The sequence below is a fragment of the Microcaecilia unicolor genome, chromosome 1, assembly GCF_901765095.1.
Source record: "Microcaecilia unicolor chromosome 1, aMicUni1.1, whole genome shotgun sequence".
NCBI classification, from domain to species: domain Eukaryota; kingdom Metazoa; phylum Chordata; class Amphibia; order Gymnophiona; family Siphonopidae; genus Microcaecilia; species Microcaecilia unicolor.
The window spans coordinates 748,954,052-748,980,967 of NC_044031.1; the positions used below are offsets into that span (position 1 = coordinate 748,954,052).

Sequence of the window (26,916 nt, forward strand, 5' to 3'; positions counted from 1 at the left end):
TCTAGGGCTGTTGCCCAGGCTGCGGAAGTGCACAGTTTGGGGGGTTTCTCCCCCGAGTTTGTTTTGCTGCTGCATCAGGCCTTCCTCATGCACAACGCTGCCCCTGCTCCCTCGTCTGGTAAAGAGGTTGAGGTTCCCAGAGGTAAACGTCCTCGGGTTGATTCCCAGGCCTTGGAGGAATTTGTCTCCTCCGATGTAGATGAGGGCAGCGTGTCTGAGGTCCCCCAACGGTCCTTTGCGGATTCCTTGGAGGAGACGGATCCCCGCTCGGATGGAGCGGATGACCCCTCTGCAGCGCGGCTTTTTAGCCCAGAGGATTTGCCCAACCTGTTGTTACAGGCCATGGACACTTTGAAGATTTCCTCTCCGGAGGACGTCTCTCCCTCAGCCCCTGTTGGCTCTGCCATTATGCTGGGGACGAAGCGCCCGCCTAGAACCTTCCACGTGCATGATGCCATGCACACCTTAATTTCGGCTCAATGGGATGTCCCAGAAGCGAGCCTTAAAGTGGCTAGGGCTATGTCCCGCCTCTATCCTTTGGCTGTGAGTGAACGTGAGGCCTATCTGTGGCCTACCGTGGATTCTTTAATCACTGCGGTGACTAAGAAAACGGCGTTGCCGGTGGAAGGTGGCACGGCCCTAAAGGACGCCCAAGACAGAAGATTGGAGGCGGCCTTAAGGTCGTCCTTTGAGGCGGCTGCTTTAAGTTTGCAGGCCTCAGTTTGCGGCTCCTATGTGGCCAGGGCGTGCCTGACTATGGTGCAGCGGGCTTCCCCCTCGGATCATTCCTTGAGGGCTGATTGGCCGGCCCTGGAATCGGGCTTAGCCTATTTGGCAGACTTGCTGTATGATGTCTTGAGGGCCTCAGCTAAAGGCATGGCTCAGACAATCTCTGCGCGGCGGTGGCTTTGGCTGAAACATTGGTCTGCTGACCACGCCTCTAAATCCCGCCTGGCTAGGTTGCCTTTTAAAGGCAAGCTGCTCTTTGGGGTCGAGCTGGACAAAATCGTGACCGATCTCGGCACATCTAAGGGCAAGAAATTACCAGAGGTCAGGGCTCGGGCTAGTACTCGTCCCGGTACCTCCAGAGGACGGTTGCAGGAAGCCCGTCGGTACCGCCCGGGCAAGTCGGGTTCCTCTGCCCCCTCTTCCTTCAAGAGGAATTTCTCCCCCAAGCAGCATTCCTTTCGCAGAGACCGCCGTCCCGGAGGTGCTCCCTCCGTTCCTCCCCCAGGGTCTCGTACCCAATGACGGGGTCTTGGTCCACGCCCCAGTGCAGATTGGAGGACGGCTGTCCTCGTTTCTGGACGAGTGGACCACAATAACTTCAGACGCTTGGGTGCTGGAAGTCATCAGAGACGGCTACAAACTAGAGTTCTGCCGACCCTTAAAAGACGGGTTTGTACTCTCTCCCTGCAAGTCTCCGGTCAAGCTGTGGCAGTGCAGCAGACCTTGGACAATCTGATCCGCCTGGGTGCGGTCGTTCCGGTGCCAGAAAGTCAGCTTGGCAAGGGACGTTACTCCATTTACTTTGTGGTACCAAAGAAAGGAGGTTCTGTCCGGCCTATCCTCGACCTCAAAGGGGTCAATCGGGCCTTGAAAGTGCGGCACTTTCGCATGGAGACTCTCCGCTCTGTTATAGCGGCAGTGAAGGCAGGAGAGTTCCTGGCATCCTTGGACATCAAGGAAGCGTACCTGCATATTCCCATCTGGCCTCCTCATCAACGCTTTCTGCGTTTTGCAGTCCTGGGACGACACTTCCAGTTCAGAGCCCTCCCTTTCGGGTTGGCTACTGCTCCGCGGACCTTTTCCAAAGTAATGGTGGTCATCGCGGCCTTCCTACGAAAGGAAGGGGTACAAGTCCATCCTTATCTGGACGACTGGTTGATCCGAGCCCCCTCTTATGCAGAGTGCGGCAAAGCTGTGGACCGGGTAGTTGCTCTTTTGAGCTCCCTGGGATGGATCATCAACTGGGAGAAAAGCCAGCTGCGCCCGACTCAGTCCCTGGAGTACCTGGGAGTTCGATTCGACACCCAAGTGGGCAGAGTGTTCCTGCCAGACAATCGGATTGTCAAACTTCAGGCTCAGGTGGACCAGTTCCTAGTAGCCTCTCCCCTTCGGGCTTGGGACTATGTGCAGCTGTTGGGCTCTATGACGGCCACGATGGAAGTTGTGCCCTGGGCCAGGGCTCATATGAGACCACTTCAACACTCTTTGCTGCAGCGCTGGACTCCGATGTCGGAGGATTATGCTGTGCGCCTTCCCTTGGACCCAGCAGTGCGCAAGGCGCTGAGCTGGTGGATGCAGACAGACAAGTTGTCTGCGGGAATGCCTCTGGTGACCCCAGAGTGGATTGTCGTCACGACGGACGCCTCGTTGTCGGGCTGGGGAGCCCACTGCTTGGGAAGGACAGCGCAGGGGCTCTGGTCTCCTGCAGAGGCAAAGTGGTCTATCAACCTCCTGGAACTCAGAGCCATTCGGTTGGCGCTTTTGGAGTTCATCCCGGTACTGGTGTTGAAGCCTGTACGGGTCCTGTCGGACAATGCCACGGCTGTGGCCTATGTCAACCGCCAGGGAGGTACCAAGAGCGCCCCTCTAGCCAAGGAGGCTATGAATCTTTGCCAGTGGGCGGAAGCGAACCTGGAGCAGCTTTCAGCGGCCCACATTGCCGGAGTCATGAATGTCAAGGCGGACTTTCTCAGTCGCCATACCTTGGAGCCCGGAGAGTGGCAGCTATCTGCTCAGGCGTTCTTGGACATCACGAAGCGCTGGGGCCAGCCGAGCCTAGATCTGATGGCGTCATCGGCCATTTGCCAAGTGCCGCGCTTTTTCAGCAGAGGACGGGACCCTCGATCCCTGGAAGTAGATGCTCTTCTCCAACAGTGGCCGACACAAGAGCTTCTCTATGTGTTCCCGCCCTGGCCCATGTTGGGCAGGGTGCTAGACCGGGTGGCAAAGCATCCCGGCAGGGTAATCCTGGTGGGTCCGGATTGGCCCAGGCGTCCCTGGTATGCGGACTTGATCAGGCTCTCAGTCGACGATCCTCTGCGGCTGCCAGTGGAGCAGGACCTGTTACATCAGGGTCCCGTGGTGATGGAGGATCCCTCCCCCTTTGGTCTTACGGCCTGGCTATTGAGCGGCAGCGTCTGAGGAAGAAGGGCTTCTCAGACAAGGTCATCGCCACTATGCTGAGAGCGAGGAAGCGCTCTACTTCTACTGCTTACGCCAGGGTTTGGCGTATCTTTGCAGCGTGGTGTGAAGCAGGCTCACTTTCTCCCTTCACTGCTCCAATTTCTTCAGTGTTGGCGTTCCTGCAAGAAGGTCTGGAGAAAGGCCTGTCGCTCAGTTCCCTTAAAGTCCAGGTAGCGGCTCTGGCTTGCTTCAGGGGCCGCCTGAAGGGTGCTTCCCTGGCTTCGCAGCCAGATGTGGTGCGCTTTCTCAAGGGAGTTAATCACCTGCGCCCTCCTCTGCACTCAGTGGTGCCTGCGTGGAATCTCAACCTGGTACTAAGAGCATGGCAGAAGCCGCCTTTTGAACCCTTGTCGAGGGCATCTCTGAAAGACCTGACGTTGAAAGCAGTCTTTTTGGTGGCTATCACTTCAGCCAGAAGAGTTTCCGAGCTCCAGGCGCTCTCATGTCGAGAGCCTTTCTGCAGTTCACTGAGGCAGGAGTGACTATTCGCACAGTGCCTTCCTTCCTGCCCAAGATTGTTTCTCGCTTCCATGTGAATCAGCAGCTCTGTCTCCCTTCCTTTCGTAGGGAGGACTACCCAGAGGAGTACTGTGCTCTTAAATATCTGGATGTGAGACGAGTCATCATCAGATACTTGGAAGTGACCAATGATTTCCGGAAATCGGATCATCTGTTTGTCCTGTTTGCAGGTCCTCGTAAGGGTCTGCAGGCTGCTAAGCCTACAGGGGCAAGATGGGTCAAGGAAGCCATTGCAGCGGCTTATGTGGCCGCGGGGAAGGTGCCGCCTATCCAGCTGAAAGCTCACTCCACGAGAGCTCAGGCGGCCTTGATGGCAGAGGCCGGATCCGTCTCCTTGGAAGAGATATGCAAGGCGGCAACTTGGGCTTCGGCTCATACATTCTCCAAGCATTACCGTTTGACTGTGGCTGCACGGGCGGAGGCCCGGTTTGGAGCTTCAGTGTTGAGGTAAGGGATTTCAATGTCCCGCCCTGGGTGAGTACTGCTTCGGTACATCCCACCAGTCTATGGATTGATCAGCTTGATGATATGGAAGGTAAAATTATGTATAATCATACCTGATAATTTTCTTTCCATTAATCATAGCTGATCAATCCATAGCCCCTCCCAGATATCTGTACTGTTTTTATTCTGGTTGCATTTCAGGTTCAAGTTTAGTCTTCAGTTACTTCAGAAAGACTTCGTGTTCAAGTTTTTTCACTTGGATTCTTCAAGAGTTAAGACGAGTTTGTGTTACAGTGAGCTGCTGCATTCCTCTCCCCTCCGTTTTACGGGGCTGGATTGAGACTTAAAATTCTGCCGGCACTCCCTCCCGCTTCGTGCGGCTGTAGGGCAGCTTTGTACCCCTCCCGCTTCGGCGGTGTTAGGGTCAGTCAGCTCCTCCCGCGGTTGCGGTTGCAGGATAAGCCAGATCCCCCCGCATCGGCGGGTGTGGTGTCCCTCCCCCGCTCCGCGGGGATGAGCTGGACGGATTCCCCTCCCCCACTTGTGTGGGGATGAGCTGGGTTAATTCCCCTCCCCCGTTTCGGCGGTGGTGAGCTGGGCAGAGTGTCCCTTCGTGGGTGTAATTCTCTAAGTGCTGAGTCCTGCGGATGGAGCTTTGATATCGACATACTGAGGAGTTTCCGGCAGCACATGACCACATATAGGGAGGCAAAAGTTTGCTCTCTATCTCCACCTGCTGGTAGATGGACACAACCCACCAGTCTATGGATTGATCAGCTATGATTAATGGAAAGAAAATTATCAGGTATGATTATACATAATTTTACCTTAGTCTGGGAGATGCTCTGGGTAGCAGTCCTATGGGGCTGATTTCCCTCCTCACTTGGGAACAGACTTAGTTGAGGCCTGAGTTCCCACACCAATGGAGGCCAGGGCAATTCCAGGCTTGGAGGAAGGTGGTCCAGGTACTTTTGGACAATGTGACAGCAGTGGTTTATGTTAGCAAACAGGACGGGAGTGGACAACATACAGATCGGCTTCCTGAGCAATGCAGCATTCTGCCTCGTGTATCGCTGGGAGACTCCAGAGTTTGATCGGATGGCATCCCCAGACATGAAGTGCCATCAATTCTTCAGTCACAGGTCTGCAGTGAACTTGGTGAGAATCAATATGTTGGTGCAGGACTGGTGAACTGTGTTCTGAGCAGGCTCCCCATCTTGATCATCCTCATAGCTCCAGACTATGATATGTGGACCTGATCTAATTGGTGATGGAGGAGCCCCTTCCTTTACCGAGAGGTCTGCTCCATCAAAGTCATTCATTATGGAAGATTTGGATCTTTTCTGGCTTATGGCCTGGCCCTTGATAGGCAACTCCAGAGACATAAAGGCTACCCAGCACTAGTGGTGTAAACTTTCTCAGAAAGCCTCAACCTCCTTAGTGTATGTCAGGTGTGGAGGACCTTTGAGGCATGGTGTTGAGAGGCACTCTCCCCATGGAAGAGAGAGTTGTCCGTGATTCGCTTCAGGATGAGTTTGACCAGGGACTGGCCCTGAATTCTCTCAAGGTTTGTGTAGCGGCCCTGGCCTGCTTTCAGGGGCCATTGGAGGGGGACAAGTCCTTGGCAGGTCTGCCTGATGTCTTCTGGTTTTTGTGGGGGTTCAGACAGCTTTATCCTCCATTTCAGCCAATGTTGCCCCCAATGTGATCTCATTCTGGTGTTGAGAACTGTGGCAAGGGCTCCCTTTGAGCCCCTTAGACTGGTATTCCTGAAAGATTTCTCCTTGAAATCAGTGTTCCTGAAAGCTATTTGCTTAGCCTGCAGGATTTCTGAGCTGTAGGCTCTCTGTGTTAGGGACCCATACTTGTCTTTCTTGGGGGACTCTGTGTCTTTGCTTGTCCTCCTTCAAAGGCACTATCTCCTTTCATATGAATCAGGTAGTTTCCTGACCTACGTTTCCAGTGGGTCCCAGTGAGGGATCTAATTGGATTCTCCGCTTATTGAATGTATGAAGAGTGTTGCTTAAGTATTTGGCAGTGACCAATGAATTCAGGAAGTCAAGACTGACATTGTTTTCTTTCAGGGACCATGCAAGAGTCAAGTGGCTTCTAAGGCTTTGACTGCTCGCTGGATTAAGGCTGCCATCGAGGCTGCTTATATTCTGGTGAATAAGGTGGTTCTCCGGAGACGAGCAGGGGAAATGCAGGCACACCTCATGGTGAAGTCCTCAGACTGATCCTGTGAGTTCGTGCTCTCCTCTAGCTATGGTAAGCTTTGGGCTTACTGGGCAAGTCTGGTAGTTCCTGTGTCCTGGAGCGCTCCTTCCCTTTGATCTCAGTTTTTTCTTCAGCCACTCCTAAATGGTCGCAGCTCTCCTTTCTTTATAGAAAAAGACTTCAAGATAATCGTGAAGAAAAAACAAAGAAGAAGACAGGAGGCTCAGCAAAGCTGAATCCCTGCCAAAGGGAAGTTCCCACTGACCACTCTTATCCAGCGCTGCTTGCCCCTGCACATGGCTTCCCAACTGTCTTTGGCCATCTCTGCAGTTCCTCCCCTACAGGGCCCTGTTTCAGCACCACTGAGGGAGGTGATCTAAATGCTGCCAGGGACAGGATCGGCATCTGCCATCAGCCCTTCTGAGGCGGAATCCGTTCGACGACCTGAGCAGGGCCGCTGTTCAATGCCCACTTCTCCTTCTGCCACCAAGGTCAATGCAGGTACCACGCTCGCAGAACACAAAGTGCACATGCCGGCCACTGGATAATAGGCTCCTGCGGGCCCCAATTTGGCCTTGCAGTCCTCTGCAGCATCCCAGCTGAAGCCCATAAAACCAACCGCCAAAGGTAAGGGATCTAAGTGCAGAAAGGATGTGGCCCCACCTCTTCCCGCCCACAGGTCACCTCTCCCGTGCTCCACTACAAAGTGCCCCGCCTCATCGGACCTTCCCTCAGGAGTTCCCCCTTCCCCCCCCACAAAAAAACAAAATTCCCTGCTCCAAACTTGCCTGTTCTCCTTCCTCTGTCTCCTCAGGTCCAGGTGCCGGGGTTCCCTATTTCTCCCCTCACAACCCCCCCTGCTTCTCATGAAGTGTGGTCAGACCCTGAGCTTGACCTACCCTCAGAACCGGTCGCTCTGCTTTCAGAACCAGATCAACCCCCTCTTCACACACCTCCACCCGGCCTGGAGCCCACTGAAGACTATTCCTACCCGAAGTTTCTCCAGAAGATCTCCACTTTTCTCAGTCTAAACCAGGCCAATCTGCCTGTGGACAAGAAGGATTTCCATGCCATCCTGCATTCCTGCCAAGCCCCACTCAAGGAGATCATTGTGCTCCCGGTCCATCAGATCCTTCAAGACCTTCAACTGTCTAATTGGCAAAACCCCAATGTGGCAAGACAGGGGACTTAATGCTTATGATTGTGTATTGTTGCTTAAATGACACCTTTCTTTTCAATGCATTTCCCTTGTTTGGCCAGCAGGTGATGTTTGACCTCTGCTTTATAGCTGTAACAGAGGTCTGCTTTCTTTTTCAGCTTACCTTTCCCCACAGGAGAAAGAGGAAAACCCCTGGGGGAGAGTAACCTGCAGTGCCATTGTTCAGAAACCCCTTAGTGTTAGTGCTCTGGACCCTGATTGACCCTGAAGCCTAGGATCTAGCCAGAATATGCTGGAATTTCTCCAGTCTCAGAGCGAGTGTGTGGAGAGTGGAGATCTCTGCACTGAGACCCTGTTCAAATCCTATGAGCAGTTATTTTTCCTGAACTCCCTAGGTACTACTTAGGTAGTAAGACAGTGTTTAGTTAGTTTTAATGTTGATTCCTGTTATTTTACCTGTTACTGTTTGCTGAATACAACGTTTTACCGTTCACTGCTCTACCTTCTTTTTGTTTATCTTGGTGGTTTGTGTTCTCGGTCTGTGGGTGTTTTCTAAGAAGTTTGGGACCCCTGGGATTGTGGCCCCATGATCCTTAGAAACCACCGGGGAAATAACTTACTGGTGGGAGACTCGCCCAGAGGCAAGCGGAACCCAGTCGGTGGGTGGAGGGTATGCCAGTAGGAGCACATGCGCAGGTGGGTGCTAGGTGTAGTGCTTAGGCATTACGTAACACCCATAATTTATCTTTTTATATAACGGTATGGTCTGAGCACATTTAAAACAATTTAAAACACTTTAGCATCTTTTTAAAGTGCATACATATATATATATATAAAAAGATAAATTATTCTGAACCCAAGTTTACTATAGTGAGTTTAAGGTTTAACTTGGTTGGTTGGATTTGATCTTCCTGATTTTTTGTAATTTATTACGTAACACCCAACCTATATCTACTGCGTCCAAATGCCTGGAACTGAAATATAAAGTCCAGAAAGCTCGGGGCCACGACCTCTTGCAGTTACCTCATCACTCTATGGTCACTGAAAGGCCATGACCTCCAAACATCCTTAGGCAAGGACTCCCACCTCCTAGATTCTACAAGGACTACTGGGGTTCTATGCTTGCTTCCAAGATCATAGCTTACCAGCTCCAGATCCTTCACTTCCAACATTCGGTCCTTCAGCAACTTTCAGCCACTTTGGCAGCTAATTTTGCCTACCTTCAGATTACTCTTCAGAAATCTATCTACCACCTCATCAAATCTAATTTTGCTGCTTATGATATGGTTTCCAGAACGGCAGCAATGGGCATTGCCACCCGTCGTACAACATAACTGAAGGCTGTGACCTCAAAGAAGATCTCCATGACTGTCTTTCCGATGCGCCCTGTCTTGGGGATAGCCTCTTGGAGAAAAAGTGAAGGACACCATCTTGCAACTCAAGATTTCACCACAATCTGAGAGTTGTCTACATAACTGCAAGATGAAGCACAGCACTACCATCGACCCTCCTCATCCACCAACTACTGCCAGTCTTATCACCAGTAGTTTTTCCAACAGTATTACTCACGCAGATGCTTCAACCCCTACAGTAGAAGCAACCCTCCACACAGAATCCTGCCTATAGCCAAAAACAGCATCCACATGAACACAAGCAATCCTTGGCACCTCAGCTGTCCTTTCTCAAAGCCACCCCTAGTTTTTGACACCCTGCTGGTGGGCGTCCGGCTCAGCCATTTCCTTCCAGCTTGGCAGGCCATCACCACAGAGCAATTGGTCCTAGATATCACTTCAGAGGGGTATCGGCTCAAATTCACCCCAGGGCCACCAGTCTTTTCCATACCTCAGCCTTCAAAGACTCCTCCATCTCATATCCCACTTTCCTGATCCAAAACAACGCTGTCCAGGAAGTTCTGGATGCACAGTTTGAGATGGGATTCTACTCCAATTTCTTCCTCATCCCCAAGAAGACCAGCGGCCTTTGGCACATTTTAGATCTCCATTTCCGCAACACCCGTCTCAAATGGGAGAAATTCAGGATGATCTTGCTATCCAGCATCCTACCCTTACTCAATCATGGCGATTGGTTGGCCGCCCTAGACATCAGGGACTCCTACACTCATATTCCTGTCCAGCCCGACCATTGGCGGTTCCTCCATTTTCAATTCCTCAAACCACCATTTCCAGTACAAAGTGCTGCTCTTCGGTCTCTTCTGCACCATGAGTCTTCACCCAGTGGGCTAGTCATATTGTTGGTGTACGATATTATCTCATGCCTGGGTTAATAAACATTAAGTGACGTTTTTGAATACATCAAGTTTAGCTTTGGTGGTGAATTGGAAACCTAAAACATAATTGCTTTCAGTTGTTTTAGCTTTGACAGAGGATGTTGAGGAGCTAAGAGCAGCACCAACCCCCTATAAGGGGAATAAAGTCAGCTCTGAGCTTTTTTTTCTGTCTTCATCTATTGGCAAGTGAACATAATGGACTGGTGTGCAGGACTGAAGGAAAGGAAATTAATAGGCAAATACAAATTTCACCAAATTGAAAGAAAGGAAATTAATAGGTAAGTACAAATTTCACCATAGCTTTCTTTATTTTTCACTAATACTAATGCATATACTTAATAAAACATAAGCCATGCATAAAACAAAGATTACTAACACATTTTTTAAAATAATCTTCTTAAAATCATGGTGTAAACATAACTCATTCCTTAGAATAAATGGAAGTGTGTTCTACATTCTTGCGGCTTAATAACCAAATGCTAATGCTAACATTTTTTTTTTTAGATCTAATGCCTTTAGTTTATATAAAGTCAAACAATGAATTGAACATAATGTTTTGTTAAACTGTGAAAACGAAAGAAGTGGTACTAATCTTTTCAAAATTTTTAAGACAAAACAACAAACTTTAAATTGAATTTGGGCATCTAATGGCAACTATTGAAAATTGTACAATATGGGAGTAATGCTATCATTTTTTGCAGCTTGCAAAGTATTCTTGCTGACATATTCTGCAGTAAAGTTTATTATGAAAAATTTCCAGTTGCCTCTACATATAGAACAATGCAGTAATATAACTGACTGAAAATAAAGGCCTGAATCAAAATTGGAGTGGAGGAATAGCCTAATGGTAACCTGGGTTCAATTCCCACTGTAGCTCCTTGTGACCTTGGGCAAGTCACTTAACCCTCCTTTGCCCCAGGTCCAAAAAACTAAGCCCCAGGTACAAAAAAACTAAGATTGTGATGAGCCCCTTGGGACAGAGAAAAGTACCTGTATATAATGTATACAGCGCTGTGTACGTCTAGTAGTGCTATAGAAATGATTAGTAGTAGTAGTAAAATTTGGAATTTTTATGTAAGATGGAATACATCTAAACAAGCATAATTTCCAAAATACTTTAGAAACAGCCCTATTGACTTGATTTTCCAGAGTCAGTATAGGATCTAAAATAATTTCTAAAATTTTCAAAGGCGATTTAAACAGAAGTGTGATCTTATCAAAAACAAAGTGTGTACAAAGTCTACATTTTTAAAGAAGTTTGTTAGTAAAGTGGAAATAAAAGACAAATTTCTATTACCAGAAATAGCTACCAATCAAGGAGCAGTTTACAAAAATGCTCACAAAGCTGTCTAGGTTTTTCTGGGTTCTTGGTCATTAAATCTAGTCTTATATTTTCAGGATGATGTGACAACCATTCTCTGTGGCTAAACCAGATAAGGCAATTTGGGTTGAAGGTTTTTTTTGGCAATTTTTGAAAGGGAAACTCTGGTCGTTGCCATTTGAAATGTGCTTTTATAGGGTTTTTACCTATTGACTGTACATCTGCTTTAACTACTGGCATGCTCTGTATGAGAAAGTGTGTAAAGGTATCTGAGAGTGAAATCCATGTACATAATATCCCGAGCTTTGACCTTTCCCCAGAATAATACTTTTTTGCAACTAAATCTATCCACCTTGTGAAACTTCCTAGTTAACCTAGTTATGAAAGCTGTCTTTAAAGAGCTCCAGAAGAACGAAGTAAGACCTTGAACCGACTACTCAACCGAACTTGGGTGTATATGCTACAAGAATGGATATGTTTATTTCTTGGCACTGTGCAAAGGAAGTTGGTCCAGGGGAAAGTTTCTGATCCTATCTCCCTTATGAGAATGCAGTTGGGTGCTTTATCTGTGGTACCTCATGTCTTGTACAGCATTAGCTCTGCTACAGTCTGTAGAGGTGCAATGTCCAATTGTGTTGATTCAAAATAGGGTAAATTTGAGCTGCTTGTATCATAATTGATCAATAGTACAACGAAAATAAGGAAATGTTGACTTGGAAAATGGAAAAACACATTGAATTAGCCTCTTGATCATATGTGCAAAGTCTTGTAACTACATTGATTTATTTGCTGTAATTTTTGTTTTTAAGATACTGCCTGAAGAGCCGTGTCAAAGCTGCTCATTTTGATGTTGATTGGGGGGTGGAAGATGATTCGCATTTGCTGCTTGGGATTTATGAACATGGCTATGGAAATTGGGAGCTGATTAAAATGGACCCTGACCTTAAACTGAGTGATAAGGTAAAAGTATTTTTCTCAGTGAAATCTGATGTACTATTGTCACTAGGTCCAGACTTTCAAAAAGCAGTCCATACATCTTGGGTAATGTGTATTGACTTCTCTGTTACCAGTCGGGAGGAGGGTGGAGGGGAATACAGCCACAGTAATGTGGCTGTATTCTTCACTTGCTAAGAAAAGCTTTGAATAAACTTCCCCAGAGCATGCATGGGAATTTCTGTGCTGAGTTATGTCTCCTTCCTCCCCTCCTCATTTTTACCTTAACACTCCAAAGGATGTCAGTTTGCTCTCCTCCCCCAAAAAAAAAAGGAACAAGACAAGCAAACTGAAACTGATCCTGTGTTCTCTGTCAACAACAACAAAAAACAACACAGCAGAGGGATAGGCTTCACTGTCTGTAGGTGGCAGACAAATGAACCCCACTGGAACCTCCTCAGATAGCTGCTGGTTTCCAACTGTATCCTGTCCTCACAAGGGGCTTAACACTGGCACCCACAGGAGTGAACTGTCGGGCAGCAGCCCCTTTGTGCACCAGTAGACTGGATGCTAACACCACACCAGCTCCCGGCATGCCACAGGGAACTGGCACCTCAACCTCACATTTATTTATTTAAAAAACTTCTATTCTGCTTAATCCATGTAAACAGCCACACTTGAACTCAACTCACTGCACACTTAGTGCTCTCCCTCAAGCTGGGTGCCGCTGATACTGTGGCTACTTCATGTGGCAAGCAGGCAGTTCAGTAACACTCAAACCACCATCATGAACTCTGGCACCTCAGTCTTCTCGGCTGTGCAGCACCTAAGCATTTGAAGTGTACCCTTTATAGAGTGAAGGCATTGAAGCAGTAGTTCTCAGTCTCCGTATGGTGGTAGGAGAGTATATACTCACACAACTGGATTTAGTTGCATCCATTTAGGCTATGTTTTACTTGCATAAATATCGTCACATAGAGATTGGCGCAGAGGGCCATATTCTATAATAGTGTGCTTTAATTTTGGAAAGCCCACGAAATGCCCATTTCCATGCCCTCTTTTGGCTGCATGCATTAGAATTTAGGCACTCTGCATTACAGAATACAGTTGGTGAGTTGTGCGTGTGAATTCTAGTTATTGCCAATTAATGCTCATTATTGCTTGTTAAGTCCTGTTATCAATTCTAATTAGCTTGTTAAGCCAATTAAGTTACACACATCGTTATAGAGTACACTTGTTTTTAGGTGCGGAACACTAGGTACGAAATGTAGAATCCAGGAGATAATATGCACATAAGTGTCTGTGTCTAGTTTATACAATTGCCCTTTATACTTCAGAGGTATTCCTGAGGGCAAAAGGAAGATGGAAATTGGAACAACATGCATAGTGTTGTGCAGTGCCGTAGCAATGGTGGCTGACAGCCGGGACGGGTCGCCGCTGTGCACCACCCCCCCCCCCCCCCCCCCCCCCCCAGAGCGCATTCTTACTTGCGGGGGACGGGCCGATCCGCCCCGAGTGCACATTGCTCGGAGCTGCGTGCGTCGGCTCCGCTGGTTCGCTGCTCTCTCTGCCCCGGAACAGGAAGTAACCTGTTCCAGGGCAGAGGGAGCAGGGAACCAGCGGGGCCGACACCCCCCCCCCCCAGCGCATGCACCCGGGGCGGACCGCTATTCCACTAGCAACATTCCATGTAGAAGGCTGCGCAGGCTTCTGTTTCTGTGAGTCTGATGTCCTGCATGTACGTGCAGGACGTCAGACTCACAGAAGCAGAAGCCTGCGCGGCCACATTGGTGATCTGCAAGGGCCAACTTCTACATGGAATGTTGAGCTAGTGGAATAGCAACATTCCATGTAGAATCTCAAATAGTAGCAACAGTGGAGGAGTGGCCTAGTGGTTAGGGTGGTGGACTTTGGTCCTGGGGAACTGAGGAACTGAGTTCGATTCCCGGCACAGGCAGCTCCTTGTGACTCTGGGCAAGTCACTTAACCCTCCATTGCCTGCCACATTGAGCCTGCCATGAGTGGGAAAGCGCGGGGTACAAATGTAACTAAAATAAAATAAATTCGGCCGAATATGAATGATGTATTCGGGGCTGAATCATATTGATACAAATATTCGATACAGCCCTAATGATTTACTCCGTGTATTTGTTTATATTAAGATACTACCTGCTGACATGATCAAGAAACCTCAAGCAAAGCACTTACAGACCAGAGCAGACTACCTGCTAAAATTGCTGAAGAAGGAACTAGAGAAGAAGGAAACTGACCCTGAGGGTGAAGAGGTCAGTGATTGGGAGGATAAGAAATGGTAGGATCCATATGGTTCAAGCCTTTCATCTCTAGGTCATCTGTGCATATCTGCTCAGGTTGATGTATCTGAAAGTCAGTGGCTGTTGATTAGACGCCTTAAAAAAAAAAAAGAAAGGTACACATCTTATTTTACATAGAAAATTAGAACTGAGGTAATAGAACTCACGATATAAAAGTCACATATGTTTGATCTGTTTATCAGCCCCAAGAACCACTGAAAAAAGCATTTTGGGATAAATATTGTAAATGGTGCCTAAAATAATTGGTGCCAACCCCCCCCCCCCCCCCCCCCCTGCTTAAATGGTATTCTATAAGTCACGCCTAAAGTTCAGCGCGATTTATAGAATACACGTGTAAGCGAAAACTTGTGCGTAAATTTAGGCATGGCCATAAAATATGGTGCAAATGCTTATTCCTAAATTTACACATGGAGCACCGTTATTCTATTATTATGCGCATAACTCAAAGCCAAACCCCCATTCTGCCACGTACCGCACATGACGCTCCCATTTCCATGCTTCCCTTTTTTGGAACACGTGAATTTTAGCTGCAGATCCCTTGCACATTAGTCCCAATTAAATCTAATTAATGCTAAAAACTGTTAAAAAGCCAGTTATTGTCACTAATTAGCTTGCTAATCAATTAATTTGCGCATGCAAATCAGGAATGCACCTAAATTTGTGTGTCCAACTTTTGGCGACCTTTATAGAATCAGGGGGTGTCTGTGCTGTAGTTCAGTGGTCCTAAAGCTGTTCTTCCTATGTTCATCCAGTTGGGTTTCAGGATATCCACAGTGAATATTCATGAGAGAAATTTAACATGCAGTAGAGGCAATGCATTCAAATCTATCTCATGAATATTCATTATGGACATCCTGAAATCCTGACTAGGAGAGGGTGGTTTGAGAACCACTAATCTAGTGTCTGAGTTAAAGCAAGGAATAAAGTACTCTCTGAAGGCAAGCATTTAACCAAAGTAACAAAAGTGGGTTATATTACATTCTATGCCAAATGGACATATTTTCCAGAGCTTTCTGGAGATTCTTAAGAATATAAGAAATTAAAATATGCATTTTTGAAGCAAAGAGAAAATGTTAATGGCGTTTCATTTTTAAAACAACATAGGAAATGATGATGATAACAGTATTTTTATGTGTGACCGTCATATTGCGCATATAATATCATCAGTAGCATTTTTATGCTTCAGTATTGAAAACCTGAAATGAAAAAGTTTTCATAAAACAAAATGGTAGCAACTGCATGATAAATACATCCTATACTGGGAGAGACCAATGATCTATAGAGCACAGCATCCCATCTCCAACAGTGGCCAATCCAGGTCATTTGGACAAACCCATGTGAGCTAATTGGGAGATCCCTGTCCAAAAGTCTACTAATGTTTTTGTGTTGTGACAACTGCGCTGCTACCTGTGGCACAGTGGATCAAATTCAAATTTTTGTTACTGGTCCATCAAGGTTTATATCATGACTCTTCCTGTTATTTGCGTACTGCTTTTCAGCACTCTGCACCATCAAGGGCACTGCGCTCAGCTGATGCTGGTTTACTTGTAATACCAGACCTGAGGCATATACGATTAAGACTCACTAGAACTGGTACTCTCTCTATGGCCGGACCTCACACATGGAATAAACTGTCTTTTTCTTTGAAATCATAACAGAATACTGTATTATTTAAGCAGATGTTGAAGTGCTACCTGCTGGACCATCTTGCTGATTAGTAATGCTTTCTGGTGTTTTTTGCTGCTGTTTTAGTTCGGGACTCTATTGTAGTGATTTGTAGCTGTATTGTTGGGTATTGTTTTTTGTTTTGTTTTTTTCTATTGTGTATATTGTGTTGTTACCTGCCTTAGGTAAAGGTGGGATAGATAGAAATAAATAAACATAAACATAATTGACCTGTTCTACAGAAACTTACCCAGACATTTATTTTCTCTTTCCAACCCAACAAAATGTTGGAAAGAAATGATAATTCTTTTTATCCAGCTAGACAGTCCAAACCAATGAGTTATATCCCCTGACCAAAAGATAAAGAGAAAAATGACAGTTTCCAGTGACATCACCGGTATAAGAGTGGGCTCAGCCTGGAGTTAGTCAGTATTTCTGTACCTCCAGCAGATGGTGTAAGTTGGACTAGTGCAGCTGTCTTTTTTGCTTACTGTAGCATGCCTCCCTTGGGCTCAGGCTACAGCCTCTGCCTTTAGACGAGTTCCATTAGTGGCTGCTCTCCCTAGATCGTTCTGTGGACTTGATCTCATTTGCATGAAGCCCTCACCTACAGACTTGTGCTTCTAGGAATGCTCACACAGGTCCTGCTGGCTACTTGAAGGAACCCACTCCCTCAGCTCTGCCTTTCCTCCAAAAGGAGAGTGAGGGGTGAGCTCCTGTTTGCAGCATTAATTGGGGGAGGAGGGAAGAATCACAGAGCACTTCAGCGCAGGGTTTGGAGCTGGGTAGCTCCTGTGTGGACCCGTATCAAAGGTTTTGCTGAAATCCAAGTAGATTACACAGCGCATGTCCGTTTATCAGATTGAGTTGATTTCGGCCACTGCTGTCACATTGATCAACAGGACCCCCAACTGCCTTGCCCCACATAAGGCAAAGGACTCATGGAGTCCAAGCTGAATTGTCCTTGCTTCCAGATAATTGGTAGATCAGGAGGCCTTGACCCTCTCTCTCTAGGGGTTGAGGACTGCTGCGTCAGGATTCAGTGGTAACAAAAGACATATAATATAGTAAATGATGGCAGATAAAGATCTTATTTGGCTTATGGCCTGGCCTTGAGAGGCAGTATTTGAGACACAAAGTGTGCTTGGCCACAGTAATGGAGACGCTTTTATGAGCACACAAGACTTCTACTTCACTGGCCAGGAGAAGAAAGGAGTCCTTTCTCCCTGGAACCTCGATTCTGGTCTTTCTCTAGCAGGGATTTGTGTAGCATTTAGCCCTTAGCACGTAACTCCTTAAAGCAGAGGCATAACCAAACCTAAAATTTTGGATGGTCCACTGGGCAAACTGGATGGGCACATGTAGTCTCTACGTCCCCCCCCCCCCCCCCCCCCCCATGCCAACAAAAAACATTCAGTACCTGAGCAGGTGGGGATCCCCAAGCCCCATCAGCTGCAGGGGTCCTCTGGAGGAAAGAAGAACTCCTTTTCCTCCTCCTTTCAACCAGCAGCACTGTCGCTGTCCTGACCCCAGTGCGGCAGGGGGAGGCCAGCGCAACGGCAGTGTATACACAGTGCCGCCGGCTGGAGCAAGTAGAAGAGGAAACTGTTTTTGATGCTGGAGGACCTCTGCATTTGGTGGGACTTGAGGATCCCCCATGCAGCCATAACAAGGGTGCTGCAATTTTGGGTGAGCCTTAAGACCAAAGTGGGAGGGCCCGGGCCCACCCATGGCTACACCACTGCCTTAAAGGTCCAAGTAGCAGGTCTGACATGTTTCAGAGGCTGGTGAGGGGTTAGATCCTTGACTACCCTACCAGATGTGGTCCAGCTCTTGCAGGGGGTCAGGCATCTGAGGGCCCCTCTTTGGCCTATCTTGCAGCAGTAGTCCTTAGTTTGCTTCTGAAGGGCTTGGCGAGGCCCCCTTTTGAGCCCCTTTGTCTGTCGTATCTTAAGGACCTCTCTCTTAAGGTGGTCTTCCTCATGGCAATTTGTTCTTCTCATTGGATTTGTGAGCTTCCAGGTCTTTCTTGCTGGGTTCTCTACTTATCATTCACAAAGTATGCAGTTTCCTTGCAGAGGGTTCCTTCCTTTCTACCCAACGTGGTTTCCCCTTTTCATGTGAATGTCAGTACCTGCCTTCACTCAGGATCCTCAGGTACTGATCGCACACTCCGCCAACTGGATGTGTGCAGGGTATTGTTGAAATATCTGGTGGTTACTAATATGTTCAGAAAGTTGAGCTGGTTAGGCAAGAGGCATCGGAGGCCTCTATTGCTTGCTGGATTAAAGCTTTCATAGGGACAACCTACATTGTGGCAAATAAAGTGGTTCTGCCTGGTCTGCAAGCTCAATTTGACACGATCTCAGGCAACCTCTTGGGTGGAGGCAGGCAACCTCCTCGAAGGAGATTTGCCAGGTAGCAACTTGGTCCTATTCCTTTGACGCATTATTAGCTTGATATGAAGGGGGGGGGGGGGGGGGGTTGTTACATTTGTACCCCGCGCTTTCCCACTCATGGCAGGCTCAATGTGGCTTACATGGGGCAATGGAGGGTTAAGTGACTTGCCCAGAGTCACAAGGATCTGCCTGTGCCTGAAGTGGGAATCAAACTCAGTTCCCCAGGACCAAAGTCCACCACCCTAACCACTAACTAATAAGAGGGTTAGAGGTGATAGTGCTTTTGGCAGTGTGGTTGTGCAGAGAACCTCCTGCCTAGATGTATAGAGCTCTGGTACATCCCACTGGTTTGGACTGTTATAGTTGGACAATAACAAAGGTGAAATTTAATTTGACCTGTTATTTCCTTTTCTTGAGTCCCACTTGATCAGAGGTTCTCAGAGTTCTGGGGACACAAGTTTTCAGGATATCCACAATAAACATGTATGAAATAGATTTGCATATAATGGAGACAGTACATGTAAATTTCTCTCATGCATATCCATTTTGGATATCTTGAAATCCAGACTGGCTTTGTGTGTCCTGAGGACTGGGTTGAGAACCCCTGTGCTAGACCAATCCAGGATCTCAGCCTAGAAGACTGGGTTGGGTTGTGTCCTTGGGTTCTACTGCGGTCATTGTGCTCCTTCTATACTCAGAGTTCTGGTTATTGGTTAACTTCCTTGGTGGGGGGAGGGGTTCCGGAAACACCTTGAGGTTTTATTTAAGCTTTGTTAGAATGATACTGACTGGCTTCAGGCTGCACCCACTCTTATACTGGAGGTGACACTGGAAACTGTTTATCTCCATCTGCTGGTCGGGAATATAGTCCATTGATTCAGACTGGTCTAGCGGGACTCAGAGAAAAGAAATAACAGGTAAGGTTAAATTTCACCATAAGGGGTGAAGTATCTCCGTTCATCTGTCTGGTGGCAAAATAACTCACTGAAAACTTAATGGGACTAAACATGGAAAACACTGGCGAAAAGATAAATTGAGTTCAGAATGGGTTAATCAGACTAGGGGAGGAAGGTTCCAAAAAAATAGATACCCAAAAAATAACACAATGCATTGGATGAGTTTTCCTCCCAATCAGCTGCCCCATATCATAGTTTTCTCTTGATTTTTTTTTTCTCAGATCAAACCAAAGAAGAGAAAACCCCGTCCAAAGAAAGATAATTCTGGGAAAGTGAAAGATGAGCATGGGAACAACAGCTCTGCTGCTCACCTTTCAGATAGCCATTTGGACGAAGGTGAAGACAAGGTAACTGGAACGTAGATTTTCAACGCAAGCTGCACTGTTGAGGTTTGGGAGGTGGTGGTATGAAGCTCCTCTCCCTATCCTACTGATTCTTTGAGCAGTTCATGAAGAAATGCAAAGAAATACTACTACTACTTATCGTTTCTAAAGCGCTACTAGACGTACGCAGCGCTGTACATTTGAATATGAAGAGACAGTCCCTGCTCGACAGAGCTTACAATCTAATTAGGACAGACAAACAGGACAAACAAGAGATAAGGGAATAAATTGGAATGTCTGATTATGCAAGTCTGCTGAAGTACAAAATTGCTGGTGCCTGTGCTGGAGACACTGGTGCCTAAGATAGCTTAGTCCCTGGAACAAGTGTGCCTTGGGAAACTAATGTCAACTTCTATGTAGTTTTCTGAGACAGCTTATGCTTTTTTAGCAAAAGGGGTCAGTTTACAAAATCACTTGATGCCATGAATAAGGTGCAAATGAAGGATTTTCCAAATATAAGACGTTTCACATGCAGAAAATGGCATAGGAATATGCACACATAATTAAACACAACCCACATATAGGCATCCCTGTGAGCATGGTTTGGGTGGGGCAGAAGCAAAGTTTTGATGTACTTGTGTATATTATGAAATATACTAGCCGTTGAGCCCGTTAAAACGGGCTAGTATGGGGTTTTGGCAAGGCCCCCCCCCCCCCCGGAGTCGCCACCACCACCCCTGCACCCGGCCCGGGCCCTTTCTTCGGTATTGAACTTACATCGGCAAAACACAGGCAGCACGCAGATCAGCTGAGCTCCCGTCGGCCTTCCTTCTCTGCCTGTGTCCTGCTCTCGTGTGATGTAACGTCGGTGAGGGCAGGACACAGGCAGGGAAGAAAGGGCGACGGGAGCTCAGCTGTTCTGCGTTTCACCGATGTAAGTTCAATACCGAAGAGAGTGCTCGGGCCGGGTGGAGGGGGGGCGGCGGCGGCGACCTCGGGGGGGGGGGGGCGGTGGGGGCAATCTCGGGGGGGGGGGGGGAGCGGTAGCGACGTCTGCGGCTTCGCGCAGTTTCCCTCTCTGTCCCTCCCCCATCATCACGTATTGATGCGGGGGCGGAACAGAGAGGGAAGTCTACTGCGCATTTGCGAGTGAGTACGGTCACTCGTCATTTATATGTTTGAATGTGTACATGCACATATAAAGTTGTGTGAGCGAAACAGTGTCTGAGCTTATTTTATAAAGGCGCATAGGTGGTTATGTTGCTTTTATAAAACGGGCAGTATTTTGAGAATTTTAATAGGTGACTTCTTAATGTCATAATATTTCCTATATGCCTAAGGCTTGAGGAAAGTATAAGCAGCAGAAATAGATTTGGGAGACTTTATACATAACTTTTAAAGCTCTGCATTTGATCAGAAGGCCAAGCTTGGTCTTAGTCTTGCTGTTTCCATCACCAGGAGGATGAGGAAGAGCAAAGCCCAGCAAAGAAGAAACAGAAGAAGAAAGAGAACAAAGAGAACAAAGAAAAACCAATAGCTGCAAAGGAAGGAAGCAAGGAGAAGAAAAAACGGGAAAAGAAAGAAAAGGTACTGAATTCTCCCTGCTTAATCCTCAGCTTTGTTTCCTAGGTGGTCAGTAGAATCACTGAGATTCCGTGCTCATGGAATGCCAGCTTGTTTGTGCAGGTAAATGTTTTCCATGATCTAAGGAAGTGATTTGGTATTTTTGACATTACATTTTCTGTTAATTATCAGGAAATACTTGGAATGCAACAGCAGCTTACGTTAACTCTGGCAACTTTTAGTAGGAGCTAGATTAGGCCAAAATGAATTTCTTACCTATACAACTTTATTCATAGACTCAGAATCTTATTTTATTACCCTGCACAATATATGTTCCCTGCCCACCCAGTGTGGGAGTGTGCCTCCTTCAGTCAGCCGGTGAGACACAGGAAAGAGTGCAGACTGCAGTGAGAGGGATGCAGAACCATGCCAGCTTGGGAGGAAGCTATCTCATGGTACCCATTTAAACAATAGCAAAAGAAAAAGTGAGATTGTGGGGGAGGGGGGGGGGGCGTAGTGAGTGAATAAGGGGATTTTTCAGAGGCAGGAAAGTGAAAGAACAATCTAATATAATACTTCGCACCTCCAGCGTTCTGAAGCTGACTCGGTGGCAACATGGCAGTGACGCCATGTAGTGTTCCTGGGGTTCGTAATCGCCCCGCCCTCGTGACGTCAGAAGGAGAAGGGACCAACCGCAGGCAATCGCACTCGCTCTCACTGCCCCACCCTCAGAGGGAAGGGAAGGCTGCATAGCAACCCGCAAACAAACGTTACTCCGTCCCGAACAGATGATCCCCTGCCCCCCCTCCAGCCACCTAGTGATTCTCCACTTGCACACCTTCTCCAAACCTTTTCTCTTTAATTTGAACACTGTACAAGCTCACCTTTGAATTAAGAGTTCTTCCCACACCAGGAACATATATAGCACTGGCTCTTTTCTCTAAAGAAACTTTGGCACAGCCAGCATCTACTGTACTTCCATAAAGCTAACAATAGCAAGAATGCTGTGGGACTGATGAGAATGATCCATAGATAAGTCGACTCTGGTTTATTGATGGGATTTTAAAGTCAAAATTTCTCAACGTAGTATATATGGTATTCTAATTTTTTTTTTAGTAGTTATTTGTAAACTGCTTATATGGTACATGATGGGTGGTATAAAGTAAGAAATAAACTTTGGAATTTGGAAACTCATCTGTGAACAGGAGAGTAACACAAACACACTGATCTTCCTTTCCTTATTTATAGCCCAAGCGTGTTGATACCAAGACTGCAAGCAAAGTCAAGAAGTCTCAGGGACCTGTCCATATTACAGCTGGGAGTGAACCAGTTCCTATTGGAGAACAGGAAGAAGATGATCTTGACCAGGAAACATTTAGCATAGTGAGTGTCTGACCTTCTATAATGTAACACTCCTCCTTCTGACTTCACATGAGCATGTAAGTTCTGTAATCTTCTGCTAGTCAGCAGTGCCATAGCAGTTTGATCTCATAAATTCTGCAGATCTATGGCATGTGAAGGGCAGTTCTATAAACTGGGTGCTAACATTTCATCATTACTCATGTAAATCTTTAGAACACCAATACATACCTATTTAGATGCTAGCAGGACACCTAAGCGCTATTCTGCAAATACCAGCTTAATATAATGTGTATTTGTAAGGGGCAGATATACATAGCCAGAGCATGGATGGGACCTAGGTAGGTTTCTCACTTATAGTGTAACTTACAGTATCTGTAAGGTTTTCATATTGCTTCTGCTTTTAGGCACTCACTCTCACACAATCTCTGGGGCTGGTGTAACCAGGGCTGTTGAGACGATACACCAAACCTTCGACTCCGACTATGTTTCTGACTCATCCTGTGTATGGTAAATTTAAGAGAAATTTGATTAAGAAAGGATATTTATTTGTGTACAAAATTAGGACTGTTAGACCAGAAAATATATTTATTTCAAGTTTGAACAAAGAACCTGAACAGAAATATATAATTTTTTTTCCTAACTTTTTTTCTGGTTAGCTAACCTGATAGTGGCCTTGAAAATCTACAGCCACCGTTTAAAAACAGTCTTCTAGTATCACTGTGCATGTGCTTTTCTCATCCCGCTTCATTAGATGGGGCCATCTGCAGAAGCAGTGGAATGGGGTGGGGCACTGGGGCTATGACCCCCACAAGTATTTTGCCTAACCCAGGTATCACCAACTACAGATTTTGGGGTGGAGGTAGAGATTGGTTTGTTTGGCCCCTTCAATCAAAAAAAAACTGTTTCGCTGTCCTTGTCTGTCTGTTTGTTCTTTCTTGTGGAGCCAAACAGATGTCTCTCACTTTCTGTCATCAGTTTTCCTTAGGTTATTCTAGATAAATGTCTTAACCTGTGCTTTTTGCTTTTCATTGATGGGTCACCTATTCTACCACCCCCCCCCCCCCCCCCTTTATTATCCTTAGTCAAGTTTTTCGGCATACTTAGTTTGCTTCCTTTCATCCCATCTGCCTCTTTGCTGTTTCTTTGTTTTTTTTCTGGTGTCTTTGGTAGGTGAATAGGGCCTCTTTTCCCAAAACTGAGTTGTTTGATAGCATATCAGCTATTTCTTTTTGGTGATTTGACTTCTTACCTATATACCCTTCCTCCCTTATGTTTTGCTTTTCTGTTTGTTTTCTTTTCTCTGTTCTTTAATTAAATGGAGTTCTTTTCTTGTCTGATTTTTATTTGTAAACCGATCCGATGTTTCCTTTGCAAGGGGCGGTATATCAAGTCTAATAAACCATAAAACCATAAGTATAAAAGGAAAAATTTACCAAATCGTATTATGTAAGCTTTTATTTTGAGGCTGGAATTGGAGTTGGTACATTTTTACTGACTTCAACTCCACAGCCCTGGGTGTAACTGCAGATGCCTAAACGTTAGGCACGTTGATAGTAATAATGCTAGTATTCTATAATGGAATTTAGTCACCTAAGTACCATTATAGAATGGGTTCCTACCACGTGTCCTTGGAGCGCCTAAATGGAGGCATGTACTTACAGAATTGCCTTTAAGAGGATAATTTTTTAACCTTTGGGAGATGACACCAAGTAGGTACCTATTCTGAGGTTATTTTGTGAAGACACATAGATGCTACAAAATACCAGCAGACTTTGGGCACAGGTGTAAATATATATATGGTTGACGTATTCATGTAGGTGTGTGTATTATAATTTTATAAGAAGCATTATATGCACGCATACAAGCATATATGTGAAAAAACCTTCATAAAACTACCACCCAAGTGTTTTGTGTCTTTCAGTTATAAGTAGAACGGCTATACATGGAAGTGAATTTAAATTGCTGGAGCTGACCACATGAGCATTTTGTTCTAGCATGAAAGGACCAGGATCACTCAGAATGTTGTACTGAGGAATGCTATCAGGGTGTACTGGTACAGAGCAGTGTTTCTCAAGCTGTTTTGGAATACACCATAGCCAGTCTGGTTTTTAGGATACCAGCAATGAATATGTATATAAGAGATTTGCATGCACTGTCTCATGCATACTGTGAATATCCTGAAAACCAAACTAGCTTTTGCATACTTAAGGAACAATTTGACAAACACTGCTATAGAGCACAGTTTTCCAGCCAGTGTGGATTTTATTTATTTATTTGTAGCATTTGTACCCCACATTTTCCCACCAATTTGCAGGCTCAATGTGGCTTACATTTGCCGTAATGGCGATTGCCATTTCCGGGTAACAGAGTTACAAATGGTATAGCGTTAAGGTGCATACGTACATGATGTCATTCATGGAACAGATCATGGTATGTTTACATACCATGTGCATACATACATGATGAAGAAGAATACATTATGGTATTGCATAAAGGTTCCTGAGTAACAAGTGGTATAACGTTAAGGTGCGTACATACACGGTAACATACATGGACCAGATCATGGTATATTTGTATACCATGTGCATACATACATGGTAAAGAAGAATACATTATGATGAGCTTTCAGGTCTGTTTGGGAGAGTTTTTGAAAATCTTTGGTCCATGTTTTCATATAATGCCCAAGGTGACTTATAGCTTTACTAGTGTTTGGTTGCAGTAAGTCCCTTACCTTAAGAACACAGGGGACAGAGGAAAGATTTCAAAGACGTTTCCATAGATTAAACAGTGTGTTACTTGTGAAAATGGATTAGCTCTGTGGTTCCCAGAGCTGGTCCTGGAGGCACCCCAGCCAGTCAGGTTTTCAGAATTTCTACAATGAATATTCATGAGAAAGATTTAGATACAGCGGAGGCATGCATGCAAATCTCTCTCATGAATATTCATTATGGATGTTCTGAAAACCTGACTGGCTGGGGCGCCTTCAGGACCAGGTTTGGGAACCCCTGGACTAGATCAAAATTGCTCAAAACAGTATACTTCAAACAGGTAGAAGTATGTTGCATCTGCTGTTACCTACATTTAGCGAAGACATTTTAAGGGGCAAGGTTAGAGTGGGGATTGCAGCATCATGTTTGTTTTTTTGTATTTCCAAACGTATGTATGTTGGAACAAACACCCACAGGAAAAATGGAAGTACACGTGTCTGCATTTCACTTTGAAAAATGGTATAAAGTCTTAAAAATTGCAAACTGGCAACTGTACCGGCAGAAGAAATGTCTTCCTTTATCATTTACACTAACCCAGTCCAGACAAGAGGGTTATGTCCCCTGACAGCTGATGAAGCAGAGAAAAAGAGCTTAAAACTGGTGGTGTTCCATTTACACGAGTCTGGTGCTGCCTTCAGGTCCTCAGTTTTTCTCTCTCCAGAAGATGGTGCAGATGTGTCCTGGTGCAGTAAGTAGCAGGAGCTCCTAATAGACACCCTCCATCTATTCTTCTAGAACAACAGGGAGGCTGTAAAATAGATTTTTTTAAAAAAGGCATGTACATCACAATGCTGCTTGCCACTGCAGAGGCCGGATTCTGTCTAGGAACCCACCCAACTTCACTTTTGGCTGGGTACCAACCTGTCTGTCTGCTTATAAACCAGGACAAATTAATTAATCTTTTTGTTTGTTTAATCATTCATTGATTTGGATTTGGCTCATGCCTTTTTTTTCAGTTGTAGCTCCAGGCAAGTTACATTTAGGTACAGTAGATATGATAATACACTATGATTTACCTGCAGTCCAATGCCTCCATTTTTCCCCACATACCTATTGGAAGCAAGAGGAGGGGGAGGGGAAAGTGTAATCATTAGACTCCCTGAATGAATTCAAATTGACATAGAACTATAGGAGACTGGGAGACAGTCTGGGAACAGAGGGGTAGATGCATCAAGCAAACGTAAAAAAATCAGAAACGTAAAAACCTTTACCGAATCTGAAATAACGAAGCATGCTCCAAAAACACAGCCCCAAAAAGTTTGGTGCGGTATTGTAAAGAGCAATGCACTAATCCCCATCGGTAATCGGCTCGTAAAGCATGCGCAAAGCAGCCAAGCGTTATGCTGGCTGCTCTGCGCATGCCAGAAACGTAAGAAAAAAAAGAAAACACAAACACGTGGCTCCCCACTTTCCCCTGCATGTCTCCACAAACATTAAAGGATCGGGAGAGGGCAAAGGCGCTCATCAGCAGCGTC

The 26,916-nt window shown here is 46.1% G+C and overlaps 1 protein-coding gene across 1 annotated transcript in view; it reads left to right on the plus strand.

Moving 5' to 3' along the window:
• Nucleotides 1-26,916, plus strand: part of CHD2 (chromodomain helicase DNA binding protein 2) — a 434,678-nt gene that overhangs the window by 369,539 nt on the left and 38,223 nt on the right. Inside the window, 5 exon segments of the mRNA XM_030189719.1 lie at nucleotides 11,949-12,099; nucleotides 14,235-14,357; nucleotides 19,647-19,772; nucleotides 21,207-21,335; nucleotides 22,560-22,694. Of these exon segments, the coding sequence (XP_030045579.1) occupies nucleotides 11,949-12,099; nucleotides 14,235-14,357; nucleotides 19,647-19,772; nucleotides 21,207-21,335; nucleotides 22,560-22,694 (664 nt within the window).